The sequence below is a fragment of the Chelonoidis abingdonii genome, chromosome 6 (assembly GCF_003597395.2).
Source record: "Chelonoidis abingdonii isolate Lonesome George chromosome 6, CheloAbing_2.0, whole genome shotgun sequence".
Lineage (NCBI taxonomy): Eukaryota > Metazoa > Chordata > Testudines > Testudinidae > Chelonoidis > Chelonoidis abingdonii.
The window spans coordinates 94,482,541-94,503,657 of NC_133774.1; the positions used below are offsets into that span (position 1 = coordinate 94,482,541).

General features: G+C 44.8%; 2 protein-coding genes across 3 annotated transcripts in view; one reads left to right on the forward strand and one right to left on the reverse strand.

Moving 5' to 3' along the window:
- AK3 (adenylate kinase 3) overlaps positions 1–4,072 on the forward strand; it is a 27,172-nt gene extending 23,100 nt beyond the window's left edge. For both annotated transcript variants that reach the window (XM_032777854.2, XM_032777857.2), the window contains exon 5: positions 3,664–4,072. In XM_032777854.2, the coding sequence (XP_032633745.1) occupies positions 3,664–3,787 (124 nt within the window). In that variant the 3' untranslated portion in view covers positions 3,788–4,072. The remainder of the gene's footprint in view (positions 1–3,663) is intronic.
- A 2,258-nt stretch (positions 4,073–6,330) lies between these two features.
- On the reverse strand, positions 6,331–20,781 carry CDC37L1 (cell division cycle 37 like 1, HSP90 cochaperone). Its single transcript, XM_032777837.2, has 7 exons — positions 20,649–20,781; positions 18,697–18,978; positions 17,708–17,801; positions 13,597–13,712; positions 13,110–13,232; positions 10,977–11,141; positions 6,331–9,012 (listed from the first exon to the last, which is right to left on the reverse strand). Exons 1-7 carry the CDS (start codon positions 20,745–20,747, stop codon positions 8,911–8,913), a joined length of 981 nt encoding a protein of 326 aa, XP_032633728.1. The 5' UTR covers positions 20,748–20,781; the 3' UTR covers positions 6,331–8,910.
- Positions 20,782–21,117: the final 336 nt, after the last annotated feature.

Genomic DNA, 21,117 nt, shown 5'->3' on the forward strand with positions numbered 1-21,117 from the left:
CATAATACATAGCCCTGCGCCGCCCGCTCTCAGTTCTTCTTGCCAGCTACTCCGACAGTGGGGAAGGAGGGGTGAGGAATGGATTGAGCACACATCCGAAGAACAACAGTTACAAGGTGAGTAACGGTGTTTTCTTTTCGAGTGATTGCTCATATCCATTCGTAGGTGATTCAAGCTACCTAAGCGGTGGGGTAGGAGTGAGAGGTCACAGTGCGCAACACGGCAGAGCCGAAGCCGCATATCCCGACTAGGGCACAATGGTATGCGAAGTGTGTGCACGCGAGGACAGGTCGCTGCCCTGCAGATTCGTGGACGGAACTCGCGCAAGGAACGCCGTCGATGATGCCTGGGCTCTAGTAGAGGTGTGCAGTTACATGGCCGAAGGGACACGGGCCAGGTCGTAACACGCGTATACAGGACGTCACCCACGGGAGATCCTCTGCGAGGAGACTGGCAACCTTTAACTCGCTAGCTACGCGAACAAGAGTTGGTGATTTACGGAACGGTTTGGTCCGCTCTATATAAAAGGCGAGCGCCCTACGCACGCTAAGGATGCAACTGTCTCCCTGCGAGACGAATGAGGTTCAAAAGATACGGTAGAATATGTCCTGGGTTGACGTGAAAGCCGAGACACTTGGGGAGAAAGGGGCCTCAGTTGCACTTTGTCCGGTGGAACACATATACGGGGGCTCACACGAGGCGCGCAGCTCTGACACGCCTAGCAGAAGTGATGGCCCAGGAATGCTGTCTGCAGGACAAGTAGAGGAGGGAACACATAGCCAGCGGCTCAAACGGGGGGACATGAGACGGACAACACCAGGTTGAGATCCAAGAGTGCGTGGCGGACCTGGGGTAAAGAGCTCCAGGCTTTAAGGATCTAGTCCCATCGGTGTGAGAAGGCAGACGGCCGTCGCTCCCCGGGTGAAGGTGGAGATACCGCTAAGAGACCCAGAGAGAGGATACCGCCGCCTTGTCTGAGCGACCAAAGGTATTCGAGACGATGGGATGGAAACCTCGTGGGGTGGAAGCGCCTCTCCGCGCACCACATAAAACGGTCCATTGGCTACGTATGTTGCCTCGTAGATGGCTTCCTACTTCCCAGAAACCTGCCTCACTGGGGAAGAGCAATGCAACTCGGACCTAGTCAGCCATGCGGGAGCCACGCTGAGAGTGCAGCGACTGGAGGTCTGGTGCAACGCGACCGTGTCCTGCTGTCAGATCCTGGTAAAGGGGCAGGGAACAGGTCCGCTACACAGGTCAGCAGCAGAGAGAACCAATGCTGCCGGGGCCACACCGGAGCGATCAGAAACAAGTGGGCCTGTCCTGCGCACCCAGAAGACTTGAATATTAATGGGAACAGAGGGAACGCATAAAAGAGGTTGCTGTCACCACGGAATCAGAAAGGCATCTGCACTGACCTGGCTCGCACCTTGGAAAGAGCAAAAACATGGCATTCCTGTTCCTGCGGGATGCAAAGAGGTCCATGTGGGATGCCCCCACCTCCGGAAGCGCGCAAGCGAGTCCGGAAGGACCACTCGTGGAGCAAAAGGACGGCTGAGATGATCCGCCAGGGTCCGAGCCCTGGGAGAAAGGAACGACTAGGTGAACGAGTGGGCTATGCAAGAGTCCCACAACGTCCCGACAAAGAGAGGAGATCTCGTTCCGCCTTGCTTGTTCAAATAGATACAAGGGAGAACGCCCTGGCTATGGTGGAGTCTAGAATGCGCCGATAAACTCTATCCTTTGAGTAGGGATAGTGTGGACTTCTCCGCGTAGCATCAGCCTAGACTCAGAAAGGCGTCTGACCTCATCTGAGGAGGACGAGGAGGAGAGACCTGGCAGGAGAGGGTCTGGTGGCGGCTCTGACTGGAGCACTGCTTCTGACTCCTGCGGTAGTTCAGCATCCGGAGGATGGGACGGCCGCTCTTCCATAGGGGATGGAGGAGGGCGTGATGAAGTAGCCTCTGGAACCCTGTGCTCTGAGGCCGACGATCGGGGGGGGATGTGCTGAGGCCCCTGGGCTTGATGGTATGCCCAGGGGGTCCAGAAGCCCCACTGTTGTGGACCATGCTCCTGCTGACCCTCGGAAAAGAGAGCGGCGGGTGCTTCAGCCTCCAGGTACACACTGTCCGCCCGCGAAGAGACAGAGTCTTGGCGAGAGGGCCATGGTGGAGCCGAGCAGGAGTGGTACGGGTCCCGCCTCACAGACGGCGACGACCTCCTCGGTGTCGGAGATCGGTGCCGTGAGCGAGACCGGGACCTACCACCAGCTCAGTGCCGGGAGGTCGACCGGGATCTGGACCGTTGATGGCGGGAGCGGCTCCTCGAGTCCCGGTGCCGGTAACGGTGGCTGGATCCGGAACGGTGGCTGGATCCAGAACGGTGGCAGGAGTATCAGGACTGGCGCGAAGACGACCTGCGCCGCGAGTACGACCGGTGCCGGGACTGCGAGCGGCGCCGTGAGCGAGACCTCCCTCTGGATCGAGATCAGTGCCGGGATCTTGATCGGTGCCGAGCCAGAGAATCCAGGGACGGTGCTCGCATCGGCGTAGGCTTGCCCTTCGATTGTAAAACCCGCACCGGCGGTGCCGGGGGCTGGGGCAGGACAGGCTCCGTCAAGGCGACGAGGTCCCTGGCCGACGAGAAGGTCTCAGGCGTGGATGGGACCATCAGCTCTACCCCAGATCTTGGCGGGGAGCTGGGAGGAATCGGACTCGACGGACCCACTGGGCCCGGAGTCGACGAAGTCCCTGGCATGGCCAACACGGCCGGCGTCGGCGCCGGGTGCTCCTTTCGGGGCTGTTTAGCTGGGATAGAGGACGTCGAGGGCCTCTTCCCGCGAGCCAGTGCCGGAGAAAGGCGGTGCTGTGGCGTTTTCGCGGCGCCGGAGAGATCCGGTGCTGGAGCCGAAGCGGCACTTGGTGCCGAGGACGCAGGGTTAAGTGCCGCTTCCATCAGGAGCGTCTTGAGGCGCTGGTCTCGCTCCTTCTTGGTCCTCGGTCTAAACGCCTTGCAGATGCAGCACTTCTCAGATATGTGCGATTCCCCCAGGCACTTTAAGCAGGCGTCGTGGGGATCGCTGGTGGGCATCGGCTTTTTACAGGCCGAGCACGGTTTGAACCCCGGCGATCCAGGCATGAGCCCGGCGCCGGGCGCGGGAGAGGGCTAGCGCCCCGAACCCGCTAACTATATACAACTATAAACTACACTATACTAGGTAGACTATAATTAAACTAACACTAGAACTAGAACAATAAACGAAGAGAAGCTAGGGACGTGGTCAGCTATGCCACGCTCCACAGTTCCAACGACCGACACAGCGGTAAGAAGGAACTGAGGAGCAGGCGGGCCGGCAGGGGTATATATTACCCGCCATGGTGGCGCCACTCTAGGGGGCGACCTGCCGGCCCGCTGGAGTTGCTAGGGTAAAAGTCTTCCGACGAACGTGCACGCGCAGCGCATACACCTACTGGAATGGATATGAGCAATCACTCGAAGAAGAACAGAAGGTTGCTCTTGGGGCTGAACTCTTACATGTCAACAATGTTGCTAATACTCCTCCACCAGGACAACCTTTGAAGTATCTTTCAACTCTGAAGTGGAGATGCTGATAGAATGAACAAAACGTATTTGTCTACACTTGTTCTTTTGTCTCCCCTTTAGGAAGAAAGGTGTACTGGAATCTTTCTCTGGAACAGAAACCAACAAGATCTGGCCACTGGTGCATGCTTTTCTCCAAACCAAATTACCAGAAGTGAGCCAGGAGGAAGCTGCCCCACACAGATGAAGTTGGATCTTTATTGATAAGCACAAGCTACCGGTTGTCTCCATTTTCAGAGTGATTCTGTCCAGAATGTTAGAAACTTGCAAAAAAAATCATGGTTTTGTTTTACATGCCAAATGGATCAGTAGCTAAGACCTAACTTCAAATACTCACCCCTCAGCTTTTCAACTTTGTGCATTCAGATTTCGCTTCTCTACTAATTTTAAAGCTGTATTTTTATATTAAATTTACCTAATTCTTGTAAAAAAAAAAAAAAAGTGACCAATTGTAATAAAAGCAACTAAAGTTTTATGTCTGCATTTGCCAAAAAAAGTCAGTGTCCATTTTCTGAAACGCTTAGGTGGATTTTTAGAAAAATGAATTTGAGTAAAGGCACACGCAGTTTTCTTTCAACATACATTAAGCAAGACGGCTTATAAAACTCATGAGCAGAAGTGTTCAAAATTCACATTACAGCAAGTGTCAACTGCTCATGCTTACCAAGCATCTTTCAGCAAATGTAGAACTATGCATATTTATACTGTACTTACTATACTGTAGAAAAGATGCCTTTAGCTAGATACTGTGGATACCAAAGTCATGTAGCGAAAGTGGTGTACCTGGAGGCTGAGTAAGGAAAACAATGAACTCTCTCACAGAGCTGGTTACGGTTCAAACACCTGTACTTGTTCGTAGGATTAGGTTGTCTTGATAGCCCCACTCTTCCAAACTGGATCATTGTCACACGGTAAATCACACACTGATAAAATTTGAAGATCCCAGTATCAGTAACTTAATGCACCATTCTGCCCCCATGGAATTAATTCAACAGGCAATGGAAAACTGAAACCTTGCTTATGATCATTGTAAGGATTTTGTATCTCACCTGGTGAGCTTTCACAAAATGGCTTAAGCAAATGGTGACCAGTCACTTTGAACAGTGCAGAAAATTCATCTGGAAAACTTAATCCAAAAACACATTCAATGAAAGGGAAAAAAACTTGACAGCTGTATGAGATTTAGGCACATGAGTGCAGAGCATACCAGACTTAATATTCAAAGCCATGAATTTGCAATGTGAGGTCAAGAAAAAGGCTAAGATAACTTTGGCTACATTCCTAGCCCATAAGGAGATAATTCTCTGTAAGGATCTGTTCCCTCTATTAGCAGAGGGGTAAAATGAGAGTTCAGGAGAGCTACTGAATTACAAGGGAAGATAGTAGGGCCAGATCCACAAAGGCACATAGGCTCCTGACTTCCACTGAAATCAATGGAAATTAAGAGTACCAGTGCCTTTCTGCGGCTGGCCCTAGATATTACACATCTAGTTGGACTACTCCAGCATGTAGATCTACTTGCCTGAAGGAAGACTAATCATTTGGGCTTGTACTCCTAGGAGTAATGGAATGTAATTCAGAAGAGTCAAGTTTAGAATAAAAAATTTGCTCCTAAGATCAATGAGGCTATGGCCTGGCCTCTTACTTAACGTAAGAAGCCACCCTTATTTGAGAAGCTTGATTAGAAAAAGCACTAGAAAACATACTAAAGAAAATGGATTTGAGATCTTATTTTCATGAATACAGTGAATCCAGAACGTTGACACTATACAAGTCAATAAGAGGCTCTGGTCATCTTAATTTCAGTCACACACAACACTACAATAAAATGTTTTATTACAGAAAATTAAAATCTCATTTCCAAAGCACTGGGGAAGAATCTTGCCACAAGAGTATTCAAGCTTCTTTGATAAAACATGTTAGCTTGACAAAACACAGCTATCTTGAAGCCTTTATTTATCTACATTTAAAGTTACAAAACTGACCTTTTTGCTATTTCACTCCACTAAGTTACAACATTAACAAAATTCTGACTACCTAGTTGCACCTAGAAGAGTCCCACTGCAAACAAAACCACATTTGGTGTGGTTAGAGTGTAACTTTAATCCTCTGTTAATGAGGTTATAGAGCACAGATTAAAACAGTAGGGTAATAGTCTCTCCCGTAAGATTACTAGAGATGAGTACATTGCATATTTTGGTGGTAGGGAACCAGCCTCATTCCCATTCGAGGCTGCACTTTGACAGCTAAGGTCAACAGCCCTCTGTAAGCCTGGCTCTTTCAAATACCAAGCAGTCCAGATCTTTGTAGCTACTGCTAGTCTTTACAAGGAACTCTCATACCCATTCTTTCAGCTTTACAGACTCTGCTGATTTCATTTCCATCAATCCCACTTCTTCATAAACTGGTCAGCAAGCTCTAGGTACAGAAATCAATGTAATCATCACATCCAGATAGTTAAACTGTATAAAACTGGTGTAACTGGCAGCAGACTATGCTGCTGAGAGCATCACTCCTCTCTGGTATTGATCTATCACACAGGTCATCTACTAGTAGTACCAACACAGTTAACATACTTTACAGTAGGGTTTTTACAAAGTATTGTCACCACCAGTACTGACACATTCCAAGAAAAGCATCTGAGGAATTTGGAAAGCTTTTCATTTGTTGTAAGTGTAAGGCTATTGAGGTAGGTACTGTTCAGTTTGGGTCCTTTTCTAAAAAAAAAACAAAACAAAAAAAAACACAAATTTTGCAGCCACCAGCCTTTATGTCCTTAGAGACACCTCTAGACATACACATGTTCCTTGGAGACTAGACTCCTTTGGACAGTTGCCTTAGCATTCCCATACAAAACCTTGATTTGTTCTATACTTCCATTTGACACCAGCATTACTGGGGTTTCTGGACCATTTCCAGACAAAAAGCAACAGCTCTCCCCACCTTTGCACTAGCCTAAATACACATTTCTTCACTTTCCATAACAGGATATTGGCTGCCCTTTCTTCAAGATGGCCCTGAGATTTTTAGCAGAAGTGTGTTCTGTTCTTCACATGCCTGCAACAACCTCAGGGCTTAGATACCAGAGCAACAGGCATCTGCAGATGGAACTTCAGTTCTTTCTGTAGGATACATGATTAACTGTGTTTAGGAGATGAACTACAGCATAGCTAGGTCACTTCTCATACTGTGCAGTCATTCTGAGGGGGAAGTTAGTGATAAGAGAAATGACATGTCCTTTTGCAATCTTTCCCTCACTGTATTACACTGACACTACTCAGCTACGACAGGTTTTATAGTATTCGGGAATATACTCGTGTTTTTTACAGCTTTTGGCCAGAGCCCACTCAGAGCTGTTATCTTCTCTCAGTAAGGGACTGCTAGAGGGATCACAAGTGTTTCGGCTGGTGTACGAGAGACCTAAAATTAGAATGTGCCACTAAAGTTGTTTCTGTATCTCAACCATATCAGAAACACAGATCAGCCCCCTCATGCTAGTAGCTGACAGACATTTCAATGAAGGCCCAGCAAATGTTTTTGAAGCTTGACTGTTCTCACCCTGAAATTCCCATCCATAAGGTTCTGTAGTACTTAGAAGAAGAAATGCTCTTAAGGTACACTATAACCAAGCATGTGACTGGCCTGCTCCTCAAAGAACATGGAGGCAAAGGCCCAGATTGTGCTGGCCATGGCAGGGGGGAGAGGAGGAGAGGCAAAGAAGGGGACCAGAGAAGTAGTTCCGTTTCTGACACTGGATCTGTGCCACCACTGGCCCCTGCATGCCTTAGGACAGACTAGGGGCCATTCCAAGGTACAGCTACCGCCTGTGGCCACCCACCAGCAAAGAAAAGCCAAATCACAGTAGTTCTTCAAACTTGCTCCCTTCACTTGTGGCTACAGAGGGATTGCAGAGGAAGCTGACCAGCAATGCTAGTTCTGCACCAGCCTAGGTATTCTGTAGGCTGAGGAAATCTGGCTGCTTTCCAGCCCCTTTATGCCACTTAAGCAATGCAAAAGGGTTAGTAAGCAGTAGAGAATGTGACTCAAGAAGTATATATAAACTAATACATTGCTATTAAGCTTTCCTAAATGTTTTCAATAGTTTTTTCACCTGTGTACACAGCCTCTATGTATCTGGGCTGTTTCAGTGTAGGACTGACCCTCCCTGATACCACAGCACAAATGCCTAGATATTTTCTCATTTTACAGCAAAGCAGCAGTTTTGGATTGCAAAGACTGTTACGGCAAAATTCTGAAAATATTAAAGAGTTTGACCTTTGCAGAGCTCTAAAGCAGAGGGCTCTTAAGATACTGCCCTATATACTGTTACTCTCAGCAGTTAAACACTTGGCCTCAATCATTCAGCTGATATTGAAACAGAACTCTCTTCCTTTTAAACTGAGGAAAGCTTGAAATACCATAACAAATCTGAATTATAAAATCAATATTGTTCACTCAGTCTTTGGCAATCAGGCTTTCGTTGTTACTGGTATGAAGGAGAGAGCCTGGCTGCAGTACAATCTTATCCTGAAGTTGTTTCTCCCACCCTCAGTCTCCCTCACCCAAAATATTTATTCACACTGGAACTTTGTAAAGTAACCTTAATATTTTAAGTTAACACTAAATGTTAGACAGATGAATCAGCTTCTCAGTGACCATGCTGCTAGAAATGCGGCTCAAAACTCACTAAGCAATTATGCACTTTGTCTCTAAAAATGTACATAACTTGACAATCAGAAATAAGTCCTTTGTCTGAAAGCATAAAGTAAAATTTTAATCCCTACAGTAGAGATAAAAAAACCACTGCTTTAATCTGAGCCTCCAAGATGATATCAGCTTTTGCTTTATTGCTATTAATATGATAAAATTGGATTTGAGCGCTTACTATGTCAGCAGTATAGCATGAGTACAATTGTGATCTTTAGTATTCATAGAGCAAGACACATCCATGTCCATAATAAAAGATTATAGCAGATTCCAACTAGAATCAACCACTTCTCGTAAACATTGTATTTGTGCAGATTTGTTTGTCATACTTTGATTCCTAAAATTAAGAATAAAGGCAAGTTTAAGTAGCAGAAACAACATCCAGTTTCACATTCGGTAACATATGAGAACCCCTCTCCTAAAAGAGAACCAAAAATCTAGCAGCACATTTTCAAACAAAATGACAAATGTGTTTCTGGATTACCCTCCTTCCAAAAACCAAAACACAAAAAATAAAGTGCAGCACCCAGAAAAGTAAGTGTCAAGAAAAGAGCCACATTCTTTTCTTTGTAATAAAAGTACTTGGCCTCAGTCTTAACAGTACTATATTGTGTCCATCATTTTGGGTTCCTCATCATCTTGGTGTACCAATGAGTTTAAATTAAAGAGACCTGTGTTTACGCAGCTTTGAAGAGAGTCTGCAGTCTGCAACAGGAGAAAACAACATTAATTCTACACAAGTAAATACTGAGATTCTAATTTTTCACCTTGTGCTTTCACGGTCAATTGCCTAGTTCCCTTTAATGGTCTGCATCTCACACTCAGGAGGCAAGTTTGAATGTGATGCATAAGGATTTGCCAGTGACTAACAGTAATGGTAATTTAGCTTATTAAAAATATATCCCCTTGAACTTTAGGAAATCTTTTGACTGTACTAAGCCTTTATTCATCTTGTATGGAAAGAGACCCTAAAGAGAAATATACATACAGTAACTCGTCACTTAAAATCGTCCCGGTTAACATGGTTTCTTTGTTACATTGCTGATGAATTAGAGAACATGCGTGTTTAAAGTTGTGCAATGCTACTGTATAACGTTGTTTGGCAGCCGCCTGCTTTGTCAACTGCTTGCAGAAAGAGCAGCCCATTGCAGCTAGCTGGTGGGGGCTTGCAGCCAAGGTGTATGGCAGCCCCCCCATCAGCCCCCTGCTCCCCTAAGTTCCATGTGCGGCAGCCACCCAGCAAGCTATCAATTGCCTGGCAGTTCAGCTGTCCCTCCCCGCACTGCAGTATGCTGCTCCTGCCCTCTGCCTTGCAGCTGCTCCCAGGAGCCTCCTGCTTGCTGTGCCGGGGGAACCGGGGGGGCGGGGGGGGAACTAATGTCAGGGTGTCCCCCTCCCCTACTCCTGCCCCTCATCTCCACAGAGCAGTGGGGGACATGATAGGGCTCAAGATGACAAGACTCAGGATGAGGGACGGGGCTTGCTGGCAGCAGCTGCTGTCAACTTGCTGATCTACTTAAAAAGGCAGTATACTTAGAGTGGGGTCAGTGTATTTAAAGGGCAATGCACCTCCTTCTCTCTTACACAGTGTGTCTCTCTCCCATGCTGTCTCCCCTCCCACCATCCCTGCTGCCTTGTAGAGTGTGAGGCTACATTAACAATGTGTTAACTCTTGAGGGCTCAGCTGAGTGCTAGTTCATCATTTAGAAGCAAGGCATTCCCCGGGAAATATCCCACCGTCTGACTCCACCACCTCAATCAAGCTTCGCAATCATCATTGCTGCATACAGTATTAAATTGTTTGTTTAAAACTTATATGGTGTGTATATATATAGTTTTTGTCTGGCAAAAAAAAAGAAGTCCCTAGAACCTAACATCCCCTATTTACATTAATTCTTAAGTAGCATTTTTCAGGAACATAACTACACCATTAAGCGAGGAGCCACTGTAATCCTATTCTAAGTTACCTCAGATGCAGGTGAACCTGTGTAAATAAATATCTTGATCAAAAGGATGTCTTAATTTTGACCCCATTCAACTATCCAAGTGGGGAAAAACCTTTCGGTTTCTTTTATGTCTGTGAGATAACCATTAAACTAACATTTAAATCATGCTTTGTAATCCAAAGCCACCTACATTGAAACCTCAGTGTTTTATTAAAGGTATCTTGCAGTTCCCATTCTCTTATCACAGGCTGCATTTTTCTTAGGTTTGATTACTTGTAGGTTTACATTAATGAGAACATTATGCTCATTTTTACTTGGAAACTCATTTTCACCTCCTATAATATAAAATTCAAAATTTAACTACAGAATTAGTTTTATAATAAGCGTTTGCTCCAGCATACTCGTGGCAGATAAAATTACTTGCGAGTAGGTAAGTATATGAATATTTAATACATTAGGGCTGAATTATCAGGTTATAAAGTGCATTTGGATTTGTACTTGGATGATATTTGGGATCTAGGAGACAAAACGGTAGCTTTTTCAGTATCTATATGCAGGGCAAATAGTTTATGTACAGAATATTTAACTTTAGTCCCAGTTAGTACCTTACTCCATAAGTAGTCCCATTTGAAATTGAAGGTACTACTTCACATGAGCAAAGATGGCAGATTCTGGCCCTAAAACAATTACATGATTCTGTAAATGGATTTATTAAAAACCTACCTGTGGCAAAAACTCCAACACGCCTAAGGAACTGAGACTAGTATGGGCAATGGGATTCTGAACTGACATAGCCTGAAAACTTTGTGATTGTGAAGAGATTTTCACTCTTGATTTAAATCCTTCGAGTTCATTTTTAAAAGCCTCAAAATAACCTTCTTCTTCTGCCTGTAGAAAGAAAAGATTGTCAATTAAGTATTGCCCTAAACTCAAAACTATAAGTAAAATTTTGGCTATATAAGTATATATGTTACTGGAAAAAAAAAGCTACACAATGAAGCACTGAAAAGGGAAAACACCACCACCCTAAACTTTAGATGAAAGTCTTGGAGAAAAACCAGTAGAAGCTTTATGAAAAATCAGCTAGGTTTCTTGATTTTTTCTTTGAAGTGTGTTTTAAATATTTTTGGCTGGGATAATGATAAAAGGCTATTTTCTTGCAGCTGAGGACCGGTGAATAGATCCTAATTTTAAGCCATTCCTCATCCCATCCTAGAAGCTGAAAGGAGAGGGGATACTCAGTACTGGACTTTTCAGAAGCAAGTCAACACTAGTTAAAGCTGGGGGCCCCATTAACTGACAGGGCACTCTCCCTCCCAAGTGAATCTGCCAGTATGAACAGTCAGACTAAGTACTTGAAATTTTCACAGCGGTGCACAAATTCAGCCCCTATGAGCACTTTAAAGACATCCTTTGATTTGCAGTAATCCGGGCCAGGAACAGTACAAACTGCAGAAATGGGTATAGAGAGGTGCACTACAGTGATACAAAAATGCTGTTCAGTGGAAGGCTGTGACAAACACTGCCCCAAGTCAGGGTAAACAATGGAGTCCTTGATAACAAGCTAACAGGGACACCGAGTCCTTAAAAATGCTTTTTTATTAGTTGTGACTTAGAAATCACTTTGCCTGCTTAGCATCTCTAACTCCTGTTTACAATTAAATCTTGACATCAGCTTAGATGGGCTTTTTTTTGCAAGAGTGCACAATTTAAAACTTACTCAGACAAAAGTGGATTTTGCAGTTAAACTTCACTGATTTCAAATGTATAATGAAATATGGAGTTCCTGAATTCTTACAATGAAGTTAGGGTGTGTTCCTCAACATCAATTCATATTTCAAGAATTCCATCTTTCATTAGTATTCTAGAACACTTCATTTAATATTTATGAAGGACTTTGGAGCTGTGAACTGCACACACTGTTCAGCAAAAGTACTTTTAACTATGATTAAGCAGTTCTGTACTAAGTTTTAATTAAATGTATTACAAATTAATTTTGAACTACTGTGATGGAGTAGTTGCCAGACCAGATGCTAGTTTATTCAACTGAGACCAGAGTTTCTGAAGGAAGTTGCTGACCACACTGCTCATGCAATTCTTCTGGAATAGCATTTTTATTTGGGAGTGTGGTGATGGGGGCAAATGGGCACTGCAATAGATAGGTCCTGTGGAATGCCCTCTCTTTGCCCCCATCCCAAGATTTTAACATGCCTTCAAGTCATAGCTCTCTGCAGCCTGATAATGTTGCTCCTGGATGGCTATACTTGGTCATTACAGAGGCGTAACAATGTGCCCTTTCCTCAAGAAGGCACATGAAGTCTCCCATGGCACACCATGAGCCCAGCTGCTTGAGAAGTTAATCTAGTCCTGAATCCTATCTCCCTGGTTAAGCAGTGCAATGGAGACACCTCCTGTCCAGTGTCTATATCATCCTCTTCTACAGTTAGGTTTTAGAGCACAAAATATTGATTCTGCTGGAACTCTACTCTTTCAAAGAGTGAGGGTCTAGAGGAAATGAGAGACAGTTTCACCATTCTATATTACTTGTGCATGAAAGAATGTTACATTTATTCTATGATTATAAATGAAGTACACAATGATTTTATGTTCTGTTTTCCTTTTAGACACTCATAACAGCATGACGACACCCACAGAGCTTCCGTTTTCATGGTTACACTGACCATTACTGCACAAAGGGCTGCCAACAACTCAACCTTTCCCCTAGAGCCTGGGGCTATTCCCTTAGCACATATTTAGCTTGCAGCTGTCAGGAAGAAATCTCAGCTGCTCTTGAACACTGATCCCTCTCAGATGCTGCAAGAGCTTCTCTAGCATTAAAATGAAATCATGACTTACTTTTGCTCTCTGGAAAAATAGACGAAAACAGCCTCTGGGATCCACATTACAACTTTTGGCCATTTCTATAATAAACTGCATAACAACTGCTTGGTGTGCTACTTGTTCCATGAGAGCTCTTTTCTGGAAACAAAAGTTAAAAGTTACATTTCTAAAGAGATTGTAAGCACGTAACTAAGATTTCAAATGTGGTTTACTTTCATGATCACCAGTTCTCATCTTGCAAGATCAAACTGAAAGTGGGGATGCACATGCGGGGGGGAAGGGTAGGAGGGAATGGAGACAGAACTACTGAAGAACAGACATAATGCAAGGTATTATCGAGGTTCCTTTCAGTAAGACAACTGGAAACATGGGGGGGGGGGTAGGGGGAAAGGGGAACAGATAAATCATTTAATGTAATCTATGTGGATAGTCTTCTGTAGCATAAGTAGGAAAAATGTATACCTTTTCCCAGATTCAAACCAATTTAAGATTTGCCTAATACCTGTTCTGCTTCTAGGTGAAAACACCATAAGATGAGATATTTAGCTGTATCTTCACATACAAGGTATGGATGGTCAGACAAAAATCTCTGGCTATCATCCCATCTGCTTAGCATGCCTGGTGAAAAGGAATTAGAAAGCCAAGTGTTACCATAAAAGTACACTGCTTATGGTATTTGAACGGCAATAGAGACCAGATAGTTATTACTTGACCCCATATGATAGAGAGTTTTAGGCTATTTTTACACTGCAGACCTTATAGCGGCACAGCTGTACTGCTGCAGCTGCACCACTGTAAGGTCTCCCGTATAACCACTCTTCCACCAACATAATTAAACCACCCCAATGAGCAGCAGTAGCTAGGTTGGCAGCACAGTGCTGTCCCCACTGGTGCTTTTGTTTGTCGGGGTATGTGTTATTTTATTTATTTATTTTTTTACACCCTGACTAGCAAAAGTTTTACTGCCAAACGTGCCAGTGTAGACATAGCATAATGTCAAATTCACTACCACTCAATGAATGCTCAACCTGCCATCAGAAAAGTGACACAGAAGACTAAGGCTAAGTGAGCTAGTCTCATTCCAACTCCTAATTGACATGTGACCAAAATAATGATTGACACCTTTTTTGCACGTTTTAGCAGAAAGGCCATGTTAAGAGTCCATTAAAGACTGACTGACACTTTCACTTGTAAATGTGGTCTCTATAACAGGACTGAGGCTACATGGCTGGAGAAGCTTGCACTGCCTCTTCTGTATCTCTTCAGTGGCTAGAGTACTTCAGCTTCTCAACAACTAATATAGCAGAAGAATGAAGACAGAAAGAACAAAATACATTTCCTCTATAGATTTTCCTGCATAATGCACATAGTTCAACTAAACTCAACATGATCCAAAGATATGAGACAAAAAGAGGCTCATTAACTGAACTTCTGCAACACTAGAAAACCAGGATATTCCATGTTATCTAGTGCATCAGTTGTCAAACTACAGGCCTTAGACCACTGGATACATGTGGAACACTTCTTGGTGGGCTGCAGAGAGCTAGCTGGCTAACCATATGTTGCTGGCTATTAAAAATTTCATACGATAAAAAAAAGTTTAAGAACTCCTGATAGAGGAAACTGTGGAAAATATTTCTGGATATATCTACATGTTAGATGTCTCCTATATGTAAAAATTAAAAAAGTGAATTTATTTAGAACTTTTCTTTAGAACACAAGAGCATCAATAAAGGAATATTATGTTTTATGAATTTCTGTCCAAGGCGACTGAGCTACACAGTATGGGATCAATTATAGAACACTACACGGTAGGCAATTTCTTAACTTTTAAGAGACTAATCCAGGTTTGAAGTCAGAAGTGGAAAAAAGGTACCATTAGACAAAGTAATTAATCCACCTCTGATTTATAGGTAGGATGTTAAAATGCAGAGACCAAATACAAACAGACCAAAGTGTAAAATGGTATGAACCAGGAGGAGAAATCATCAAGTTGTATTGCTTGCGACTGTCCTAAACAAAGTGGAAAAGTTATATTAAAAACCTTTAAAACCAAAACCACTAGTGAAGTCAGAATACTAAAAAAAAGTTTAGAGAATTCTCATGCATTCCGCAAGGTTTTATATATTTACCTTATTTCATTCACCATATTAAGAAATTATGAGATTACAAAACAATTAAGTATTTGAGTCCTAGCAGTGGTCAGTCTAAACACAGATTTGGTACTTTGCATTCCACCCAGAAAGCTAGTAAGTAGATATTTCTGCTAAAATGATTAGTGGGGGAACAGTTAACATTGTTCATTGTGTGGTCATCCTTGGACTTCGAAGTTATTTCAGTGACATGGAGGCAGGTCAATCACGTCTGTTGGCATATACTGAGACAGCCTCATGCATCACTTCACATTTGCAAGGTTTGTTCTGAAACTAAGAGGACTAGAAACCATTTTTGTTTTTAAAAATATACCACCACAAAGAAAAGCCAGTATGGCATACCAAGTGCCAATTCAACCCCATCCCTGGTTGGAGGGATGATTCCCATCAGGTAATCAACAGCCCCAATACAGCTATGCCCCTACACATACAGGAACCAATCAAAGACTCAGAACAATGGGACACATTCAAGATATTCATCAAAATTTCAGAACACTACATGACAAAGGGCATTTGAGTACAATGGTTTTGATCACATTTCAATTATAGAGTTAAAGTGACACCTAGTGGATAGTCTGATATACTTGGATAAACTACTCTACACCTGAGTTACTATTAATAGATGGTTATTTGACTAAAAAGTTATTTTCAGTAGTAAATCAACCATGTGTATTAAAGCTATTCCTCTTGTGGTTTACATGGCAAAGATGTGTATTAAATACTTCACACCTTTACACACAGGACTTGAAAAAATCCACCCAGTGCCCAGTAAATAGTGTTCACTCTGAAGCACATGTACATGCAGAGGGTCTGGCAGTAAGGAGGTTTGAGAAGTACTAATCAATTTCTGCAGATTTTAAACTGATGCAGTGCTTTCTTTCTGATTCTGCACATAAGGCCATCATTGCTAATGCTGCTTCTCTCTTTCCCCAAGCAGCAAACAAGAGTTGCTCATTATGTTCTTGCTTGGTGAAAGCTGCAAGCAGCAACCAAGGCAGGCACTAGAATAGGGGTGGGTGAACTATGGCCCGCGGGCCGGATCCGGCCTCTCAGGGCTTTGGATTCAGCCCACGGGATTGTGTCCAGTGGCGCCACGAGCCTCGTGCCACTCTCAGCAGCAGCCGGGCCAACATCCCTGCGGCCCCAGGGCCCTTGCCTCCAGGAACCACTCCCTGCAGCTCCCATTGGTGGAGAACCATGGCCAATGGGAGCTTCGGGGAGATACCTGCAGGCGCAGCAAGGGCAATCCACGCAGAGCTCTCTGCCACTCCCTCCCCTCCCTGGAACAGCGCAGGGCTAGGGACAGGGCAGGCATGCAGGGAGCCTGCCCTGGCCCCAGTGCATGCCACTGCTACCCTGGAGCCCAAACACCTCCTGCATCCTGGCCCCCAACTCCCTGCCCTAAGACCCCTGCCTGCACCGTGCACCCTAACTCCTCGCCCTGAGCCTCCTCATATACCCCCCACCCAACCACCTGCCCTGAGCCCGCCCCCCGCAATCCGCACCCCTGCCCTGAGCCCTCTCTTGCACTTTGTACCCCTCCTGCATCCCAACCCCCTGCCCTGAGCCCCCTCCTGCAGTCCGTACCCCTCCCCTGAGCTCCTTCCTGCACACTGCACTCCCTCCCACACCCCAACCCCCTGCCCCGGCCTCACATACAATTTCTTCACCCAGATGTGGCCCTTGGCCCAAAAAGTTTGCCCATCCCTGCACCAGAGCTAGTCACAGAAAGGATTCTAGAAGCGGTTAGGAGGAGCATACCAGAACCCCTGATGCCCCAGCTACAACCAAGTAGCTTTACTGTGGAAGAGAAATCTTCATCTTCCGTCCAAGCAGTGGTGCTCCTTCCATCTTTTGTCTGTTTGCAACTAAGCTTAGTGCTCTCAACAGTATTTTTTTTAAAAGGTCTTTTCCCACAAAGCCGAAGCTTTCTTGGACCTGTAGGTTCTGTGTGTTCAATCAGCAAACACAGCTGTAGTCTATAAGAGATTCTAACTGAATTAAAATAAAAATTTAGCTACTTAGCTGCCATTTCCATGGAAGGATACACTTTTGATAAACATTGAGGGAAAAAATGCTTCCCTTTAAAAGAAAAATGCTTCAGAATTTACAATACCACTGTTCTAGTATCACTTTTCATGCAGTGTCAGATAAAGTAGACAGAACCCTCTCTTTTGCAAGGACGTCAGTTATGCTGAGCACTAAAATAGTGTTTATCTAAAAGGCATTATTGACTGTAGGATTCAATAAACTTCTGCAGCGTGTAGCCTCTTACTTGGAAAGGACTATTTTGTAATGACTATCAAAGAAAATCCCAAACCCTGATACCAGAAACCTGAAGCTTGATTCTGCTAGCCAGATGCTTCATTTCGAAGTGTGCATTTTATAAAACAATAGAACCTATCTAAACACAATGCATAAAGCTAAAACTACAAAAAGCTGGAAGAGAGAGGTACTTACCAAAATGTCTAATTTTTTGTTCATGTTTCTGCATGAATGATTTGGATTTGTCTTCATCTTCTATTTCTTTTCTTTTCTTTTGATTAATAAAACTCTGTGGGGAGGGAGGGAGGGACGGAGCTTAATCATAGAATCCTTTGTTATGCTATTTTAAGCTAGGTCATTATGGGAACACCATTTTATTGAATTTCCATTTCAAAAGTAATGCTTCTAGTTGTAGGCCCAAAACCTGCACATACACTGATGCATATACTTAATTTAACGTACATGAGGTGGTGTTTGGGAAACTGGGCTTTTTGACAATTAACACCAGCGTTAAAAAAATGACTCCTTCTAACGTCTGGTCCTGGATTATTGCTTGGAATAGCATTGTCATCTACTAAAGTATTTAACACAGCAGGTAGCAAGGCACTGAGTCTTTAAAACTCGAGAAATGCCTAACTTTTTTTCCTCTTAGTACACCTCTACCTCAACATAACGCTGTCCTCAGGAGACAAAAAATCTCACCGCGTTATAGGTGAAACCACGTTATATCTAACTTGCTTTGATCCACTGGAGTGCGCAGTCCCCCGGAGCACTGCTTTACCAGGTTATATCCAAATTTGTGTTATATTGGGTGTATATATCGAGGTAAAGGTGTATTTGTAAGTTTAATATTGAAGTATTAATATGAAGAAGGTAAGATTTGATGCTAACTTTATCATTTGGAGACAACTGCTGTTTTGGATCAATGCAATGTGAGGTGTCTGCTAGCAGTACAAAAACATTTCTCATGTTTTGATATCAGAGCAGGACGTACTGTTTGGTGGATTTTAATAAAATAAATGAAAGGATACTCATTCAGCACTTAATCTTGTCATATGGACTGTTCTGGATACAAACGACACTCACAATATTACAGTGACAAGTGCCATATAAATAACTTGATTTACCTAACAGTTCTATCCCTTGTTTTTACCTGCTTTTATGCATGTTGATATGGTTCGTACCTTATTAAATACGTCCTTGCTAACAGAATCTGTGTTCCACAGATTGTGTGTTTCCCTCTGTATTAGGGCCTCTTCTTTCTGTCTCCATTCTTCCTCCCTCTGTCTCAATTCTGAAGCATCAGTCTGTGCTTTGGCATGTTCCTGATCCAAGGACTCAGAGTTATGCAGTGCTAAACTACCAAGTTTCTGCTGGGCTTCTGCTAAATTCCACTTGCATTCCACAGAGCTCTTCACAAACTCCTTCTGTTTTTGGCAAGCCAATTCAATCCCATGGCCATATAGCTGTATGGGGGGAAGAAAAAAAATCATATTTGTTTATTTGGAAAAGTGGAGAGAATTTAGATAGCACGCAAACAGGTAAGGTTAGTTGCAGAACAGAATTCTTGAGATGGCAAATTTGTGAAAAGTGAGGTTAAATTCTGAACAGCAACTAAAATTGATATTATACAGCTGGATGTTTACTTCGATGATTTCCACATTAAATTAGCTCAAGTTTACACATAAAATACATTTTAATAACTCCCAGACTTGCAAACTCAGGAATCATGTATCAGCAGTAACAAAGCTTCTCCAACCAAACTGCAGAAAACAATTTTTATGATGAAGCATGGGCGAAAATAGGATCCAGCTGGCTCTCTCTTAGCTGTTCTGGTTCTGCAGTGCTAACAATAGCCAAAACACCAGAATTAACTCCAAATACATATAAATCTGTAATAAGAAAGTGGCATTTTTACAGTGTCTGACCATAACTGGACTTTGAGTATTGCTTAAATGCCAAGCAGATTAATATTCTTTGCTTAAAATGCCTTGTATAAAAGACAGATATGTAGAAAAATAACCTATTTTATTTAATTCTCACATAAACATAGGAGGGATTTTTAGCAGAAATAAACCTCACTTCAGACATCCAGAAAAAAGTAAGAGTATGAATTGCTATATAGCAATCTGCAGTTTTTCATGTTTACCCTGGGCTTTGAAACATGGTAGATCTCCTTTTAACAAAAGGGGACAAGTTGCTGCTTGCTCAAACTTACCATAGAATCAAAGGTGAAGAGAATGTCGTGAAAGGAATGAGATATATAGTATTTCAAAGAAATAACTACATGGCCTCTCTAGGATTTCCAGTCCCTGCTTGTTCTAAACCCAGACTGTTACCTCTCAAAAAGGAGCCCCATATATCTGTACATTGACTTTTTCAACAGAACGGTGATTGAATAAGTGTTTACGCAACTCTGTTGCGCATACTTCACTTTGTCAGTCACACCCAGCAGTGCCATGGAAAATGGGAAAAGGCAGCAAGATACTCAAGTGCTGGCCTGGCGACTGCCAACAAACCCAGCGCTGAGTGACTGGGGGGCACACGCTGGCATGAGGCTAGGCGCACGCTACAGCCACCTCTCCCTGCAGGAAACACTGGGCCTCCTTCAGCATCACTTCACTGCAGAGACTTCACACTCGGCTCCCATCAGGAGCTTCATGTCACACTCGCCGCTAGGGTGACCAAACGGCAAGTATGAACAATCGGGACAGGAGGTAGGGGGTAATAGGAGCCTACGTAAGAAAAAGACCCAAAAATTGGGACTGTCCCTATAAAATCGGGACATCTGGTCACCCTACTCGCCGCCACCGGGGGCGAACGGGAGCCGGCGAGGGCCGTCGGGCAGAATCTAATGGGGGATGGGTTACCAAGCGCCCCGGGGCTCTGCTCAACCCCAGGCGGGCGTAGCTGGGGCTGGAGGAGCCGAGCGGGGCCCACGGCTCCATGCTGAGTAGGGAGCAGCTCTAGCAGGGCCGGACCCGCAGCAGGCCCGGGGGCCTTGCCAGCTCCACGGGCGAGCGGTTTGGCGTCGTGCTGCTAGGAGTGGGCCGGCGGGACAGCCGGAGTCACGGCCACGCGAGAAGGCAGCGAGCCCGGCGCAGGGCCCGATCCCGGGAGTGGGGGAAGAACGTACCTGCGGGTCCGGCGGGCGGGGCGCGCTGGGCGGGTGCAGGTCCGGCTCCTGCCCCTCCCCCGCGCGGAGACCCCGGAAGCTTGGCGGCCACAGCGCCATCCCCGCGCAGACACGCGCGCGGCACCGCCTCGGCCCCTCCAGCCCCCGCCCGGCTCCGCCCCCCACGCAGGCCCGTTACCGTTACCAGCCTAGCCGGAAATTAGGCCAAGCGTCACTTCCGGAAACAGGGAGAGGGTGGGGCGCCAGTGTGAACTCACGGCGCACGACACCGCCGGCTGAGAGCCACTAGAGGCGGGAGGTTCCCGGCCAGCTTGTGCTGGAGGAGCGCGGGGGGCGGGGCCACGTTTGTTTTTTAAGCCTCGTTAGGGAACTGACTAGAGTGGCGCGGTGCCGCCGCCGGGCGAGGCTGAGGAAGCACCGGGTACGTCTGGGTCAGGAGCCTTTGAAAAAAGGAGGAAATTGGCCAATG